Source organism: Protopterus annectens, chromosome 12.part0 (genome assembly GCF_019279795.1).
Source record: "Protopterus annectens isolate FY-2018-M chromosome 12.part0, PAN1.0, whole genome shotgun sequence".
Taxonomy (NCBI): Eukaryota; Metazoa; Chordata; order Ceratodontiformes; family Protopteridae; genus Protopterus; species Protopterus annectens.
Genome location: NC_056746.1, coordinates 788,166,348 through 788,184,601, shown reverse-complemented (window position 1 = coordinate 788,184,601; position 18,254 = coordinate 788,166,348). Strand labels below are relative to the sequence as shown.

General features: G+C 42.2%; 1 protein-coding gene across 5 annotated transcripts in view; it reads right to left on the bottom strand.

Annotated features, from left to right (window-relative positions):
- ACSL1 (acyl-CoA synthetase long chain family member 1) overlaps positions 1–18,254 on the bottom strand; it is a 1,450,848-nt gene that overhangs the window by 1,307,630 nt on the left and 124,964 nt on the right. For all 5 annotated transcript variants that reach the window (XM_044089832.1, XM_044089833.1, XM_044089830.1 and 2 more), the window contains one exon: positions 6,754–6,970. In XM_044089832.1, coding sequence (XP_043945767.1) covers positions 6,754–6,948 — 195 coding nt within the window. In that variant the 5' untranslated portion in view covers positions 6,949–6,970. The remainder of the gene's footprint in view (positions 1–6,753; positions 6,971–18,254) is intronic.

The following is an 18,254-nucleotide window of genomic DNA, read 5'->3' as shown; positions in this document are numbered from 1 at the left end:
AGAATAAAATGACAGTACACCACCCTATGGATGGACGTTTTAAACTACGCCTCATCTACCTAAGTTGATGCTAGCTTTGGTGGATGTAAAATATCCCACAGTACCTATCAGGAGTAGGGGTCCTTTACTGAGAACACTTGCAATATTTACACAGTTTACATACTGTACACGCTACAATAACTTACAAACATTTACAATATCTTACAATCTATTCTTTTACTGACATTAATCTACATGTATCTATCTGCTGTCATGTAACAACAGTTTCTGGACCACCACTCCTTTACCCACAACCAAACTCTATTTTATTTTTTAGATATCTGCCAATATCCACTTTCTATTAAACTATATCCTTCAATCTTTCATTCCATATTGTTCATATGATATAAAACAGCTTTGTTTTACATATTCCTTTCTTTTACAATAACCATACTCAAGCATGTTCATATCTTTCACATTTTCTCCCTTCCAAATAATTTGTTTAATTTGACTTCTCCCACACTTTCTTCACTCTTCTACATTTAAAAAAAATGTTCTGCTGTGTCTACTTCCTTGTAATAGTTGCACTCTTTCTTCTATCTTTTTATACGGCATATTCCCTTTCACTGGTAATTTTTATTTATAGACAGTCTCCAAAGAAAATATTTACATATTTTTACATTTTGTTCTTATTTTTAACATTTTAATTTTCTCTTCCTCCACTTTTTCTCATGGGTAAATAAAATACAATGTATTCATTACACTGCAACATCATACTTTGTCTTTCTGCCTCCTCTACATTAATTTTCCACAATATGTTTTCTTGGCATTCTCTCATTTCTCCATTCACGTATTCCTTTCCTCATTTAAGTTTATTCATCATACGTTACATTTTTTCACACTTTAATATTTTACTTATTAATGACTCGTTATCTTCTTTTATCCATCTCAGCACTAGATATAAATGAAGTGATGCAACATATACCACTGGATTTATTATCCCCAACCTTCCATCTTGTTCCTTAACATACAATATTCTTCTTAACTCAGTTCAATCTTGATCCCCATATGAAGGAAACAACTGTCACGTTTTCTTATTTTGTAGGAATCATAAATACATTTGCCAACTATGAAATTTTACTAGACACAGAATTTACTAAATATACCATTTTCTAAGACAACTAATGGGTTTTCTAAAAACATGTTTTCTTTACTTTTTCTCATCGTTGATCTTTTACTATTTTACTTCCAAACCTTACTCCTAGTATTATTTCATTCATATTAAATTCAATATTCCCTATTTTACATTCATCTCCTAAACCTTTGCTCTTTTCTGTATTTATACTCAAACCAATCACCTCTAAATACTCATTTAACTAGCTAACAGCTTCCTTCATCCATACTTTATCATTTGTGACTAAAAAGAAATCATCTGTGTAAGATAACATAATTGGTAATTTAATTCCTGCTACTGTCCTAAATTCTGTTACTTCCAATTCCACAGTCATCTTATTAACCACTACATGCATTACTAACAAATAACATACTACTTGCTGCACACCTGTCTTATACCACTTTGAATAGCCATCTCTTGACTTAGCCAACCATTTACCAACAGCTTTATTCCGTTTATATGCAGAGTAAGATATTTTTTATTCTCTCACTTATAAGCTTTCATTATATCCCATAATATTTCATGTTGTACAATATCAAATGGCTTAAATCACCTAATATTTTTACTTTCATCTTTCTATTCATTATTTCATTCACTACTTCTTAGTCATTAATAATTCTTTGCTTACTTTCCCTGTTATAGTATATATTGTTGTCTTCTGTTTTATCTATCTTGTTTTCCATTCTTTTCTGTATTTTCATAAAAATGTTATAATCCGTATTGAGTACTACTGGTCTCCAATTTCTTACGTCATTTTCTTTTTTGTTTTCCATTAAAAAAAAAATCATTATTCCAACACACTTTTTGCCCAACAGCTTCCTTTAATCATTCATTTAATACCTTCAAAAAATACTACTTCTGCCATATTAACATATTCTTATACATCTGATATTTTTATCCCATACGGTCCCCGTTACGGATTCTAAACAACTCTTTTATTGTCATTTCTTTTTCTAAATCTTTGTTATTCTCTTCTGTCAACTTTTTCACTGTCCATATATTTTTTGTCCATCTCTCTCTTTCAACATATTTTCACATGTTCTGTAACTGTCTGCATCATTTCCTGTTGACTATTACTTTTTAATTTTTCATTTTCTTATTACAGTTTTGTTCTCTTTCACCATCCTACTTAAATACGGAGGTACTTCTTCCTTCTTTCCTTGTAAAACATATCTATCTAAACATTAGATTTTTGATCATATTTCATGCATCTTTTTTTCTTTCCAGAAATATTCTTTTTTGTCCCTTACTCTGCCTGACTACTGCTGATCTCTGGCTGCATTTTATTTTGAATTGAAGCTTTTCATTTAAGGTTTGGTTACTTTTATTGCTACTTGCGTATTATCGCAACCAGATTTTTGTGGTCGCGAAATGCGCATACCTCCACAGATCAGAGTGCAGGAAATACTTACCACTGTTATATTGTAATTCCTCAGAAGTGGCTAAAAACTATACATGACTGTTAGGAAAAGGAAAATTTGAGAAACCATCTCCCTGTCTTGTGCGCATTGCTTTGCAGATGCACACCTGATTAAGAATGGCTGCTATTGTCCTGTCAATTTCAGTCGTATCCCCTGAAAATTAAGGAGAGGAGATGTACAGAAGAGCAGCTTCTCTATTTTCAATCAGTCCCATCTTCCCATACCTAATCCTGATTAACTCAAGCATGCAGTCTTAACCAATGTGACTTCTCAAGGGAAGACCGGTAGTGATTGTGCTTTGCCAGTTATTAGAAGTATGGCAGGAGTTAGAAAAAGATTCAAACTATGAAAATCAAATCCCCATAAAAACAGTTACGAGTAAGACTGTCATGTAAAAAGTGCAACATTACACTGCTTTGTCTGTTTTACATTTTTGTGATACAGAAGGGTAATCTACACGATTATGAGTAGGTCTCTGAGAAAGCTGTCAACAGTTTTGAATCATTCTCATAACAGTAGCCTTGACAATTGAAGTGTGTGTGTGTACTGCACGGCAAACAGGAAGAAGGCTTGCACAATTGTTTCTCTTCCTGAAAGTAAGGCAAACTGATTTCTCATCAGTAAGGACGTCAAAGTAACACCTTACGGTGTTTCTCACACTCGTTTTCATGTCAGCATGCCAATTTCACAACCGTGAAAATCTGGTTGCGATAATATGCAAGTACCCTTCTATTTTCCATCTTATTCTTGTATTACATTTGTTTTAAGTTTTCTGCTATGTTGGAGTTTTAAGACGTCTTGGCTAGGGTTATTTAGAGTTGGTAAATAATTCCTTTGCAAACAGTGAACATCAGTTAATTAGTGGGAAGAGCTGAGAAACAGCATTGCTCTTTTAGTCAGAAATCTCTCTATTTAGATAAAGAATTGCTGTACTCTGTCTAAAATGCAGCCAGAGATCAGCACTGATCACCAATATTCATTTTACCTTCCCACCTGCCCGATTGTTGTTGTGTTCTTTAACTTGGTGGCTTCTGAGTTGCCCATCCCTGCTATAAATCTGATTTTGACACTCCTCCCGGTCCCATCTCATCAGCTCATTCAGAGTACAAAAGAGATCACTTGGGAAGGCCCACCATCTTAGTTTCCCAACCTTGAATTTTCATTTCCTCCTTTACCACGTAACCTAAAAAAATTGCACTTTACCTGCTTTCACTGTATTTTGTGTTTCTTCCTACTTTATTTTGCATTTGATGCTTGTTCTTAAGTGTTCAATGGCATTTATTCTGTTGCATTTACTATTGCTATTGTTAGTAACCTGACTAAATTGTAAATGTTATTCTAAGCTTTTTGGTTTATGCTACCTTGGGCTTCGGGACAGTTACTTTACATTAAGGTTTGTGGTCTACACTCTTGTGGAAGTAGAGGGTAGCTTCTGCTCTTCTGAGCTGGGAAATGCTGGTTAAAGGCTTAATGTGCCTGCTTATTTGAACTGTTTTTTCCTGAAATTGGTGCAATTTGTTTGCTGTAACACAGACTAGATCCAGATCTATGAATCTAGTTCTGTTTGGATAACTTGAGCACTAAACCAGGCCATCTTTTGCTGGAGGTGGCTCCCCTGCACCTTAGTGGCAGGAGTGTGCAGGTAGAACTTGTCTGATTGAAGGTTGCTGGGACAGGGCTTAGTTTTGAGCTTCTTACTGGTTAATTTGTTTGGATCAGTTTGTGCTCATTTGCTACATAGCAAAGTGTTTGTGCATCGCGCACTGCCATGCAGCAGTGGGAACCGTTTGTTATAGACACAAACATTTGCTTGCAAATTTTGCCTTTGTACTCTGCTGGTGCTCCATTGGTGAGTTCTCGAGACTGTCCCTCACTGACAGGTGATGCATTCAGCGTAGCTTCTGAGGTACCAACACAGATCCTACCCACTAGCCCTTTGCATTTTTTTGCCCACTTCTGTCATCTACTTTACCTGTTCCTTCCTGTCCACTCCCAGTTACCTAGCATTATGGATGGGCAATTCCCCACAGTTTCTCCAGCAAGCCAGGTCGACATTGGCACCCTGAGGCAATGCATGACCTGCCTCATGTACACTGACAACCCATTTCTAGTCCACAAAAATTCATTATGTGACAGGGGCATCTATATCAAGAACATAGAATCCAGGCACTCACTCAATATTCAGTCCATCTGATACTAAGTAAGTTCTCAGCATGCACACCTCACCTCCTGCACCTACCAAACCAACATAAACCTGCATATGCAAAGGTCTTTACAAGAAGCTTATCGAAACAGGGACCTCCCAAACACAAGCACGCTTCACATAATACATCCACTGCAGAACATAGTGCACATAATATATCAAACAACAGTGTCTCACCAGTCAAGGCCCCAAGGCATAACACAAAACAACCATGCTAGTCATAGGCGACCCAATTGTGAGACACACAGATGTTCCTCTTACCAGGCTGGATAAGGAAAAGGTCACAGTCAGCTGTCTGTCAGGTGCCGGGATCCACCACATCACACACACACACACACACACACACACACACACACACACACACACACACATTTAAGTCTTTCAACAACAGGCACTGTTATGACTCCATCACAGTTCACGTTGGTGTGAAAGGCTTGAGACATACCTCACTGGACTATATGAACAGAGACATGATTAAACTCTTGGATCGTGTGTCTCAGGCAGGTATGTCTCTAGCCTTAAGCAGCATTTTACCCTCGTCTAGGATGATACCTCATAAAACAAAAATTATCAACTTCAACAATTGACTTGGTTTCTGGTGTCATTCAAAGAGAATCTAGCATCTGTCAGCCTGGGATGACATGGTGGACAGACCTCAATACTTTTCCAGAGATGGTCTTCATCTATCACCCCTGGGATTTCAGTTACTGGCTAAGGCTCTTGCCATTCTCATAGTGTCTTTTTAGGCAATGTCACAAGAACAAAGTTCCTTATGTAAAAATACCTTCTAAAACAGCCTCAGGGTTATGCTGTTAAATGCTAGGAGTCTAAACCAGAAACTGCACTCACTGGACGCAGTCTTCACCCTGGAAGATGCTGCCATTTGTGGAGTCACTAAGACCTAGTTTAAGGCTGTGTTGAGCACCCCAGCTATGCCAGGTTACACTTACTTCTACACGTTCAGACCACAAACTGAAGGAATGAGAACTAAAGGAGGTGGTGTATCAATATTCATTAAAGTTAAAACACACCTCTAGACTGGTTAAAAAGCACGGTTCCCTTGAATTACTTTAGGTGCAATTGACTGTAGGTAAGACCCCTCTTCAGGACGTTGCTAGCTATAAGACGCCCTCCATGAATAAAAGACATCCACTCAGCCTACTTGGATCTACTTGAGTCAATCAAGATGCAATCAAACACCCTGGTTTTGGGTGACTAATTACTTGTCCATACACTGGGTAAATTATACGTGTTCTAACTCATTTGCCCAAAGGTCCTTGGACTTGGGTAATTCCAATGCCCTAGACCAGCTGGTTCAAAGATCCACAAGGGGCTCAAACATCCGGGACCTGGTGCTCACAAATATGGGTGACTGCTGCACCCCAGTGTGGCCATCCCTGGTGAGATCTGACCACAAATCAGTCTCACTAGAACTAACTATAACACAACCCCCCCTTAGCAACAACTAGACTAAAAACTTCTCCAAGGATAATTACAACCTCTTACATGATGCCATAAATAGCTTCATAGCCCCTCCACCCACTGATGGAACATTCACCTATGCGGAGTTGCACATCAATTACTCAAGCACCTGTACAACTGTATTGACAGTCATAACTGATAGAACCAAAGCAAGATCTTCAAGAAAAAACAAACCTGCCTGGTGGACAACTGCCACTAATAGGCTATACAACAGGAGAAAAATGGCTAACAGCAGCAAGGAACGGTCTCAAAACTGGAAACAATTCCTCCTCGACTTAAACAAGTAAATAAGAAGCCTAGTGAAGTCCTCCAAAGCTATCCAAAAATCCAAATTAGCTTCTCTAATGAAGGAAACAAGTTCACACTGCAAAGTAAAATCATATGTGATCGGCTGAAAACAAGGCCATATGAAGTCTGAATCAAGTACAGAACCAGGCAGCACACCATGCAATAAACACAGTCTGATACAGTTCCATACAGTTTATAGAACAAACCTCTATTTCCACAGACTGCATTGCTAGGTCACAGGGTGGCTTCAAAGCTTTGGGTCTCGTAGCATACCAGTAAGTTGTAAAAGCGGCAAATGCACCAAAGCCCATTAAGGTGTTGGTTGGTAGTGTGCGCACATACTGACGGACTTCACCAAGTTCTGGCAGTCGTAGATTTCGAAGCAGATCTTGTGCTTGCATGATGAATATTCTTGTTTACAGTCTGTTAAAAGAAAACATGCACCATTAAAAACCCTGATATGGCAGCAAAGAAAAATAAGTTTAAAACACTAAACCTTTTTTCTTGTCAAAGGAAACACACACACAATGCAGTTTCAATTTCAGCATTTTACAAGCAACATTCAAGTGCATGAAGGAAACTGCAGCAGACCACCAGTTGGGATGTGATTTTAAGGATCACATTTAAAGCTACAAGAAAGCTTATAGCTAGAGTTAAGCTGTAAATCAACTAACCTCACTATTCATGAGCATTTCTAGATTACAAGACCATCATTTCATGCCTATTCCACGTTTACTTTGGTTGCACCATATATGCATGCCATCCCTTTGCATTGGGGTTGATGCCTTCTTGCATATGAAAGTTTATCTCTGCAGACTGGCTAAGATTTGGTATCAGAGTCAAAGGAAATGAAAGAGAGCAAGAGACAAACACACAAGAATAAAGACAGTGATATTACTCTAGAATTTCGAAATACATCAAAGTGGGGGTAGTGTGTCAGAAATGCAACCTAGCAATAAGGGTATTGGCTGAACAATTACAAAAGCCAACTACTACGACTGCCTGAAATACGCAAGTTATGTACTTACCAGAAACGAAAGTTATGTACTCCAATCATTATAAATGAAGAAAATGCAAATCAGACAGCTATTTAGAAATTGTGACTTCTGACATATGCATCATTTTCTAAAGCAAAACTGGGAAAAACAGTTACTCTGACTATCTCTTTGGTATGGAGTAAGTGGAACTTGCACTGAATGTGAACAGCTAATGTGAATTTCAGATATTCCCCTTTTTTCCAGAACTTGGGGACAAAATGGCAAAGCAACAGGCTGATTCAAATTTAGTTAAGATGCCAACTTTGGAAGAAGGAAAGAATTTGTTCAAGGTTACTTGGTCTTTATGGAAAATGAGACAAGGTGGTTTGCATCATAGTGAATTTAGAAATTTGTCTAACCAATTTAACTGCAACCAGAAAAATGACCATCCAAGAGAGATACAAGATCTACTGAGGCTGCCAGTTTCTGGGTTAGGGCTTGTGTATGATTAACACCCCATAGGGAAACCAAATCCATAACAGAGTCTTGGCAGGAAAGTTCCTTTGAGAAAAGCTGTTGAGATTTTAAGAGAGGAGTCATTATGCCCCATGCAAAAATTTGAAACTGCAACCATTTGCACTTTGGTAGAAAAAAACTAGACTCTTGCTGAAAAATTCTGATAGAAAATCCAAGATAGACAGGAGAGGAGCAGAGAATGGATCCAATCTTCTCGAAGTTGCCCAAAAAGAATATTTTTTCAACTTGCTTTAATAAATCTTTTTTGTTGACTGTTTACGCGAGGAAGAAATAATGCAAACCACCAATAAGAAAAGTCTGGCATCTCTAATGATCATCAAAATTGAACCAACCATGCGGTCAACTTTAGACCCAGTAGAGGAAAAGTACAGTTTTGTACCTACCATAAATGTAGATGTTCGAGTGCTAATACAGCTGCAGTAATCACAGATGGGTTCTCTGCCGTCAGGCGGTCCCTCGGTCGGATGAATTCCAAAGTCTTGGTCCGGCGTCGGTTGTTGTCGCTTTCTCTTCTGACGTCAGAGAGGCCAGAGTATATAAGACACAGCCGACGCCATGTTCTTCAGTCTTTCTTGCCCCAGATGTCAGGTGCCCCCAGAAGGAAGGCAATACATAAATAATGCATATATGCAAATACAAGCAATGCAATATAATCCAAAAACAGTGGTAGCAAGCAAATAAAACATAGCAGGATAACCCAGTCAGGTAGTATGAAGAGGTTGTTAGGCCCCATGCCTTTACCAAGTGGGGAAGGAGGGAGGGAAACCTGTACTGCAGCTGTATTAGCACTCGAACATCTACATTTATGGTAGGTACAAAACTGTACTATGTTCATCGTGCATACAGCTGCAGTAATCACAGATGGGTAGAGTCCCAAAGCTATGCACAGGGTGGTAGGTACTAGGAGGAACTGGGTTGAGCCAGAATGCCCTGCAAAACAGCAGTAGCAAAGCCTGCTCTTGTTCTGGAGTATAAAGGCAGGTGGTAGTGTTTTGTGAAGGTATGTACAGAACTCCAAGTGGCTGCCTCCAAAATATCTTTGGTAGGAACTCCTCTGAGGAAGACTGTAGAGGTAGCTGTGGCCCTGGTGGAGTGAGATCTGATACCTGTAGGAACAGATTTCCCATGATAGGAATAACAAAACCGTATGCAGTGGCCTATCCACTTTGAAATAGTCTGTTTTGTAACTGGCTTCCCTTGAACCCCTACAGCATAGGACACAAAGAGTTGTTCTGATTGCCTGAAGGACTTTGTTCTGTCCAAATGATAACGTAGCTGCCTATGGATGTCTAAAGAGTGTAGTAGCCTTTCCCCTTTGTTTTGAGGATTGGGGTAAAAGGTAGGTAGGTGAATGGCTTGATTTAAAGCTACCCTGGATACCACTTTAGGCATAAATGATGGGTTGGTACGAAGGGAAACCCTGTCCTGATGGAAAATGAGAAAGGGCTGCACCGCCATGAGAGCCTGTAGTTCAGAAACCCTACGAGCTGAAGTGATGGCCAGAAGGAAGGCTGTTTTCCAGGACAAATATTGCAAATCTGTTGAGGCAGCTGGTTCAAAAGGAGGCAATGTTAATTTTTCTAGTATGTAATTAAGATCCCATGCTGGTATTGGTTGCTTCCTTGGTGGTGTAATATTCTTAGCCCCTCTGAGGAACTGTCGTAAGAGTGGGTGAGAAAATAAAGGAGGATCCGTGTTGAATTCTGCAGAAATGGCTGAGGCATGGAGTTTATGGAAGAAAATGAAGTCCACTGTTCAGCAGCTCAGCTAGATACTGTAATACCTGAGGCAAGTTCAGTTTTCTAGGGTCCTGGCCTCTTTTCTCATTCCAAGAGCAAAACCGCTTCCATTTTGCGGAGTAAGCTTTTCTGGTAGATGGCCTTCTGGCCTCCAAAATGACATCCTGCACATCCTTGGAGAGTAGGGTCTGTTGTGGTGTTAAGGAATTTTCCATGCAGCGAGATTGAGTGTTTTCAGCTGACTGTGAAGAGTTTTGTAGCTGTGCTGAGTCAGCAGAAGAGGCATTAGAGGCAGGGACCAGGGAGGAGTATGTGTTAGGCTCCTCAGGAGTGGGTACCAGTGTTGCCTTGGCCAATCTGGAGCAATCAGTATCATCTTCGGTTTGTCTGTTCTTGCTTTCAAAAGCACCTTGGGTAGAAGAGGCAGAGGTGGGAATGCGACACTGTCCATGCTGTCCAACTGAATGAAAGGCGTCCACTCTCCAGGCCTTTGGATGAAAGGTCCTCGAACAAAACTTTTCCAATTGATGATTCCTGTGGGAGGCAAAAAGATCTATGTCTGGCCTCCCCCATGCTTGGATTATTTCTGCAAACACCTGAGGATGTAACTTCCATTCGTGTGGATCTGTCATATTTCTGCTTAGATTGTCTGCCAGTGTGTTTTCCAATCCTGGCAAGTACTGTGCTTGAAGCTCGATTTGTCTTTCCAGAGCCAAGTTCCAAAGAGTCATGGCTAGTCTGCACAAGGGGTATGAATGTGTTCCTCCTTGTTTGTTTATGTACCACATTACCGTGGTGTTGTCTGTTCTTATCAGTAATTGTCCTGGATGCAGGAAGTCCTTGAAAGCTGTAATTGCATTTATTACTGCTAGCATTTCTTTTTGATTGATGTGAAGGTGCTTTTCCCTTTGGGACCATTTGCCCTGAATGCACCTGTCTGTCATGTGCGCCCCCCAGGCGTAGTCTGAGGCGTCTGTGGTTATGACTTGCTTTGCTTGAGGCTTGCAGAAAGTGAGGCCTGTGTTTGCTTGACATGCTTGGGCTCACCATAGAAATTCCTTTTGCAAACATGGAATTATTGGTATTATTGTTTCCAAACTGTGACTGTGTTGAGACCATAGGTTTTTTTAGGTACCACTGAAGTTTCCTCATATGCAGCTTTGCACATGGGATTAAAAGAATGCAAGATGCCATGAATTCCAGAGCCTGCAGGATTTTCCTTGCAGTAAGCCTGGTACTTTTTTCTAGTGTTTTGAAGTACTGAGATAGTTGCCCCTGTTTTTCTGGCGTAAGGTAGGCCTTCTGGGTGTTTGTGTCCAAGTTGGCACCCAGGAAAGTTATTTTCTGAGATGGTGTTGGCCTTCATTTCTCCTTGTTGATTGTATATCTCAGAGAAAGCAGTAACCGTGTCACATATGCCAGATGTTCCAGAAGTATGTGCTTGCTGTCCGCTCGTATCAGGCAGTCGTCCAGATAAGGGTAAATTTGTATCCCTTGAAGTCTGCAGTAGGCAATCACTGATGCCAGGCACTTTGTGAATACTCTGGGTGCAGTAGATAAGCCAAAGGGCAATGCAGAGAATTGATAGTGGATTGAACCTGCAAGAAATCTGAGGTATCTTCTGCAGCTTTGTCTGATTGGGACATGCAGGTATGCCTCCTTGAGGTCCAATGTTACCAGCCAAAACTCCTTGCCCAGCATGGGAAGAAGTTGCTGTAATGTGAGCATCTTGAATTTTGGTGCAGTAGAAATGTGTTTAGGATGGATAAGTCCAAAATGGGTCTCCAGTCGGTTCCTTTTCTTGGTACCAGAAAAAGTCTTGAATAAAAACCTTGACCTTGTTGGCGAGTAGGTACCTCTTGAATAGCTCTCATGCTTATGAGCTTTGAAATTTGCAGTTGTGCCTCTGCCCTTTGATTTTGTGGCAGGTTTGGCATGCCTCTCATTTTTGGAAGAGTGTGGAATTGAAATTTGTAGCCTCTGTTTATAATGTCCAGGATCCATTTGTCTGATGTAACAATATGCCAATTGCTTGCAAATAATGCTAATTTCCCTCCCAAAGGTGCTGCCAGCTGAGACATGCTTGGCATGGAAATCAGGGAGTCATTGGGTTTGCTTCCTATATTGTTGTGCACTGTCTTCGCCACCTCTTGGTGCTGGAGTTTGCCATTGTCGGCCTCTATATGATCCTTGTGATTGCCCTCTGCCCCTTGTGCGTCTGTATCTACCTCTTTGGGGCTTGTCAGAGGCTGGAAAGGACCAGTTTTTTGAAGGCCAATTTCTGCTAAAACGTGGTGGTTGGACCTGTAAGAAAGCTTTGACAGTTTGCATAGCTTTGGCTTTTTCTTCCATTTTCCGTAGTATCTCCTCAGCATTAGTACCAAACAGCACATCCTTTTGTAAAGGGGCATCTAGAAGTTTAGCTTTCACATGATCAGGTAAATTTTGTTCCCTAAGCCAGGCATGTCTGTGAATGACTGATCCTGTAGCAGCCGCTCTACTTGAGGCCTCTAGGGCATCATAGCCACATTGTAAGGTGTGTTTACCCACTTGCTCTGCACTATGCATCATATCCTGTAACTCCTTTAAATCTGGTTGTTCAGGTTGAGACATTTTGTTCCTTAATTGTGCTAACAGGAACTGTTGATATTTAAGCATATGAAACTGACAATTTAAAGCCCTCATGGCTAGGGTGGCCGAGGTATATACCTTTTTACCCCACCTTTCTAAAGATCTTGATTCCCTTTCTGCAGGAAGTGGATTCTTGGCAGTGGAGGCCTTCAATCCCTTGGGGCCTTGTGAAATGGTTTCAGGGTCAGCATTATGGCTTTTGAAGAGAAATTGGCGAGAGCTGGGTACTCTGTAATACCTATCAGGTTTGACTGGTGCAGGAGGCAGAGAATCCGGGTTAAGACAAGCCCCCGAATAGACATCATCCAGTATGTCCAAAACAGGGGGTATAGCCAGAGGTCTGTGTTGGGGTAACAAAAGAAATTCCCCAAGTCTTTTGTTGGAATCTGAAAAGTCTTGGCCTTCCCAATGGAAGTGTTCCCTCAAGGTGTGCAAGGTTTCCCCAAAGGAAAAATCCTCAGGAGGGGATACAGAAGGAATTGACTGTTCTGCATCCGAATCCTCAAAAGGAGAGTAAGAGTGTTCCTCTGCATCAGAATGTTCCGATAAAATGGATCCCTGATCAGAAGAGGGAGAATCTTCCTCCACTCTGGGTCTCTTGTCTGGAGGGGGTTGAGAACCTCTGATAAGAGTAATTAAATCCTCAGCCATTTTAAGCATCTGTTTTATAGGCATGGGACCTGGAGATGGGCCCTGTGCAACAGGCCTCGTGGGATGCCTGGCTGCTTTGGATTTAGTAAAGGCCTTAATTGAAAAAGAAGATGAGGGCCTAAATACACCATGGGTGGAAGTGGACCTGTCCACATTAGTAGGCTCAACATTAGCCGAGGCTTCGGTTGTAGTCTGGGAAAGGGCCGAGGACCCAGCGGTCTCGGGTACAGAGGACACCGCCAAAGGAGTGTCGTCGGTATTCAGGGACTGCAAAGGCGTCTCACTGAGAACCGGACCACGTGTAGCCTGTTTTGGCGTGGTGTCGGCGGGGACCGCAGGCCTCGCGTGTCAGTCCTTTTCCTTGCGTTTTTTAGACAAAACGGTAGTCGGAGTGTCCGACGACATTTTATAATCAAAAGCTTTACCAAAATAGTGCTGGGCAAACTCCGCCCGACGCTTAATAGTGCGTTTATTGAAGGTAGCGCAAAAGCGACAGCCCGAGACGTCGTGGTCTGGGCCCAAACAAGGTATGCAGAGGGAATGGAAATCCTTATGTGGTATTTGCTTCCCACAAGAAATACAATTATTAACTTTTTCTGACATCGGTCTGAGGCAAGAAAAGTTTCCCCAACGGGGTACTTAGCTTTAATGAAGACTTCGGTTTCCAAAATATTCATAATTCAGGAGCTGGTCGACCGGCACTTGCGAACTGCTTCTGCTTCGGGCACCGCGCGGCAAAAAAGACTGAAGAACATGGCGTCGGCTGTGTCTTGTATACTCTGGCCTCTCTGACGTCAGAAGAGAAAGCAACAACAGACGCCGGACCAAGACTTTGGAATTCGGCCGACCGAGGGACCGCCTGACGGCAGAGAACCCATCTGTGATTACTGCAGCTGTATGCACGATGAACATCGTGGATGGGTGATTCAGAAGATCCAGGCTGGGATCCAACACCCCAGGCAGGTGTATTAAATGATGGCAAAGGAAGTGGAACTAAACCTGCTGGGGCCAGAAAGAGGCAATGAATATTACTATGGTCTTACACCATGTGGCTTTCTGAATGAACTGCGTCAAGAATGGTATTTGCAGAAGACATGGAGGAGACCTGGGGGTCCATTTGTGGACAACAGCACTACTTGTGACTGTCCCTGTGGAGGGATTATGGCAAAGTAACTGTTGCACTTTTTCAGGTACGAAGCAAAGAGTTTGCAACAAGGTTGGCCACAGTAACTACAAATTTCTGTTGCCACTGTACAGTTGAGAGACTACTCATGAGGCAATAGGACTGATCTAACTACTTGTCTACCAGTTCATCCGACGTCCTGGGTATGTGCGTTGCAGTCAAAAATTGACAAGACATCACTCATTGCCATACTCTCATAACCTCTCAGCAAAGTGGATATGACCCTATTTTTCCTTGTTTGTTGAGGTAACAGACAAGTGAAATCTCATATCCCTGGATGGGCATCACAACCTTGGGTAGGCAGTCCTGAAAAGCATGCAATGCTAGTAAGATTACTCATCTCCAAGACACTGATAGGCCTCTAAGAGGTGACTAAGTACCTTGAACTGTCTTCCACTCGAAATACCCCCATGCCCACCCCAGAAGGAAAGAGTCTGTGGTCACTGTGGCCTAGGAAATTGGTGGCCAAAAGGTCTCTCCTGTTACTGATAGGGACGTTATCCATCATTTGAAATGATCTCTGCAAATTTCTGCAAGGCGAATTTTGGCATGGAGGAGGTAACAGACTGACCAATGGACAGAGAGGCCACTGTATAACGCATGGTATCTCACAAGTTAAATTAATGTGATGGTAGAGACCATCAACCTTAACAGATGGAGAATCAACCTTGCTGAGGAATGGGTTGTTGAACTACCTGACAGGCCATTACTTGTAATGACAGTACTCTGGCATCTGGCAGCTTGCCAGTTTAACTGTGATGATACGACATCCTATAAACTCTTATGTGGGAGATAGCTGGCTTTTTGACTGATTTACTGTGATCCCAGTAGATCTGTCAGACTGACTAGTAGTGCCTGCTATTGTATCAGCAGGTCCCTGGCAGCAGCAGTTAGAAATCAATAATCTAGATACAGGAACAGCCGGATCCCTTGCAACTGGAACAGAGATGCTACCACTGCCATAATCTTGATGAACACCTAAGGAGCTGTAGTGAGACCAACCAGCATTGCTAAATCTCCTGGATTGCCTCTGTATCTTTAGATGATAGTTGGTGTCTTGGAGATCTACAGAAGACAACAAGCATTCTCTCTCATAAGTAACATGGACTGCACTGTGACCATTCAGAACTGTGTCTCTTAAACTGATTGAGGTGGCTGCGGTCCAAAGTTGGCCTGAGGTCTCCCAGTCTTTCAGAACTAAAAAAAAAAGAATCTAAAATAAACTCCAGATCCCAACTGGTCTGGAGGACCTGTTAAATGACTTTTCTAGCAACTTTGAAACCTCTGTTGCTGTAGATCACACTTGACTGGGTGGGACATAGGGAACCTTTAACTTCTTTTCTGGAGGGTACAAAAAGGGAATGGTATAACTACTGGTAATTCTCATCACAAAGGAATCCTATTTAATGTTCTGCCATGCTTGTGGCTTTGTAAGAGTGAGTGTCACCCCCCCCCCCCCGACTGCCTCCAGAGTGTGGCAGACAGGTAACCCTTGAAGAGCACTGATAGAGGGTCGCAGTGAATGGACTGTGAAAACCCTGATTACGTCGTCATCCTCTGCCCCTGGGACAGCATCTACTCGAGTTACCTCTCCCTCTGCCTCGAGGGGGAAGGACCTGTCTCCAGAACTAACTAGGTGATAACCCTGTGATTTTCTGAACCACATCATCTTACATCTTAGGCTTCTGGAATAAGTCCTCAAGGGTTGGAGCAACAGATTCACACAGCAGACAGGGTCTTATCTTCCTGTTCAATCCTAGTAAGACTAACTTTTGGCCCAAAGAAGGTGGAGCCATCAAATGGAGTATTACTAAAGGACATTTTAAAGCTTTCCACAAAATTGCATCCGCATCCAGGCATGTTGATGCATGGTAATAATAGTGCCTGCTGCTCTAGCTGTATCATCTGCTGCATTAGAACGCAGTCTCGTGGCCATATTTTATTTTTATTTATTTATCATTTGTTGACCGGGAATGTCCAACTAGGTTCCACAGAGCCTGTTTTCAGCGGAGGCCCGGGGAGAAATGCTCCAGATGCATGTCTTTGGAATGTGGGAGGAAACCGGAGTACCCGGAGGAAACCCACGCGAACACACGGAGAACATGCAAACTCCACACAGAAGGCACCCCAGCCGAGAATCGAACTGGAGAACCTCTTGCTGTGAGGCGACAACGTTAACCGCTGCACCACTGTGCCACCCATATGGACGTGGACTGTGGAGTAGACAATTGTATGTCCACTGTTTCATTAGCATCTGGTGGTAAGTTACCATAGAGGGACTTGTAAATCTACTTGTTCAGGTCGTTCTGAAATTAAGTCACATGTGCAAGGTAAATCAGCTCTCCGAGTGCACAAGCCGCTGAAGTAAAAGTCAGTTTCCCTAATCTGTCCAACGCCCTTGACTCACTGTTATGGGAATGGACAGAAACTCTCCTAATACAGTTACTTTTCTTGGTTGCTGCTACTACCATTGCATCTACTGGTGGCCTTTTAGTCAAGTGTTTTCTGTCTTTTGGTGTCACTGGAATCTTGCCAGGGTTTTGGGGATGGGATCCACTGCGTCAGGGTCCTTCCATAACCACTGTGCCACAAGATCTAGGAGGGCATCTGTGGTGGGTACCACACAGGATGCAGATGACCCAGTACCAAAAGCTTTGAGGGGAACACAGATTTGTCTGGGGAAGGTGTTTTGCTGGACCGAACTCCAAGTTCCATCAATTCTAAGATGTCAACAAATGTGATGTCTTCAAGGGGAGGGAACTAGGGAACCTTTCACCTTCATCTACATCTGCGTCTTCAGTGACAGATTCAGGAGAGGAGCCTAGATGCTTTCGTTTACACAATTGTTTCCTAGGACCTTGTCTCTGGGGTGCCTTTGGAGACTGGTCTAAATCGGAGAACAAATGCACTGAATGCCCAAAAGCAGAATGAGAATAATAATTCACAGGATCCACTGGGAGTCAGGACTGACCCAAACTCTAGGTCCACACCTGCCTTGTTGGCTCGGCCAAGGCCCTTTCAACAGCATCAAAAGCAGACACCATGACTGAAGTATCCAAAGCCTCAGGAACTTTTCCCAGTCCAACAGAGATCAGCTCTGAGGAGGACTTCAGACCAGAGCTAGCGAGTGCTGAAACCTTGGGAGGAAGGAATTGCTCTGAAAACTTTGGAGTCAACTCCACCACCTGAAACGCGATAGCAATGCTTTGGCTCCTAGCCTTATCTCAATCTGACAAAGTCAGAGTAGAGAAAGCAAGGGATGTAGTCAACGTTGGAAGTTCCTCAAACCAAGGAATCTGAATTAAATGTGTTAGAACAGCATGGACCTGTGAAAACTGGAACCAGGGGAAAAGGGTGAATGGATAGATGGGCCTGTATCAGGAAGTCCCCTCAGGGATGGCGGTAGAAGGACTTCCAGTTGGATTTGTGCCCTTAGGAATTTCCTCATCATACAGTCAATGTCCATTTCAGTAAGGCTTCTGGTGGATCAGGAGGACCTCAAAGATGATGCCACTAATGGAGATTTGGAGAATTGTCTTTCCTATAAAATAGGTGAACACAGCAAAGGGCTAACCAGCACCAGTGAGAATCTAGCTTGAGGAGAGGGAGATCAGATCCAACTAGTTGGTGGATAAGATTTCCTTGGTGTTTTAGGTGCTGGACCTGAAAGGTCAAGTCAGATCCAGAACTCTCCATAGCACACTCACCTCATATTTTATCCTACTAAATGCCCTGCTCTAACGAATATCCTTCTACCTTATCTTCCCAACAGAGCCCTTAGATCTGAACATCAGAACTTAATTTCTATCCACAAACCTAAACATCCTGCCGGCCAGCTGCTCCTCTCCTATGTCCTTGGCAAAAAAAATTGAACTCCCTCCCTTCCAAACTAAGAACCACCCCAAACACCAAAAATTTCAAAGCCCTACTTTTCAAACACCTGTCTACTAAATGTAAATGCCCCTGCCTCCTCCCTAATTAATCTTGGA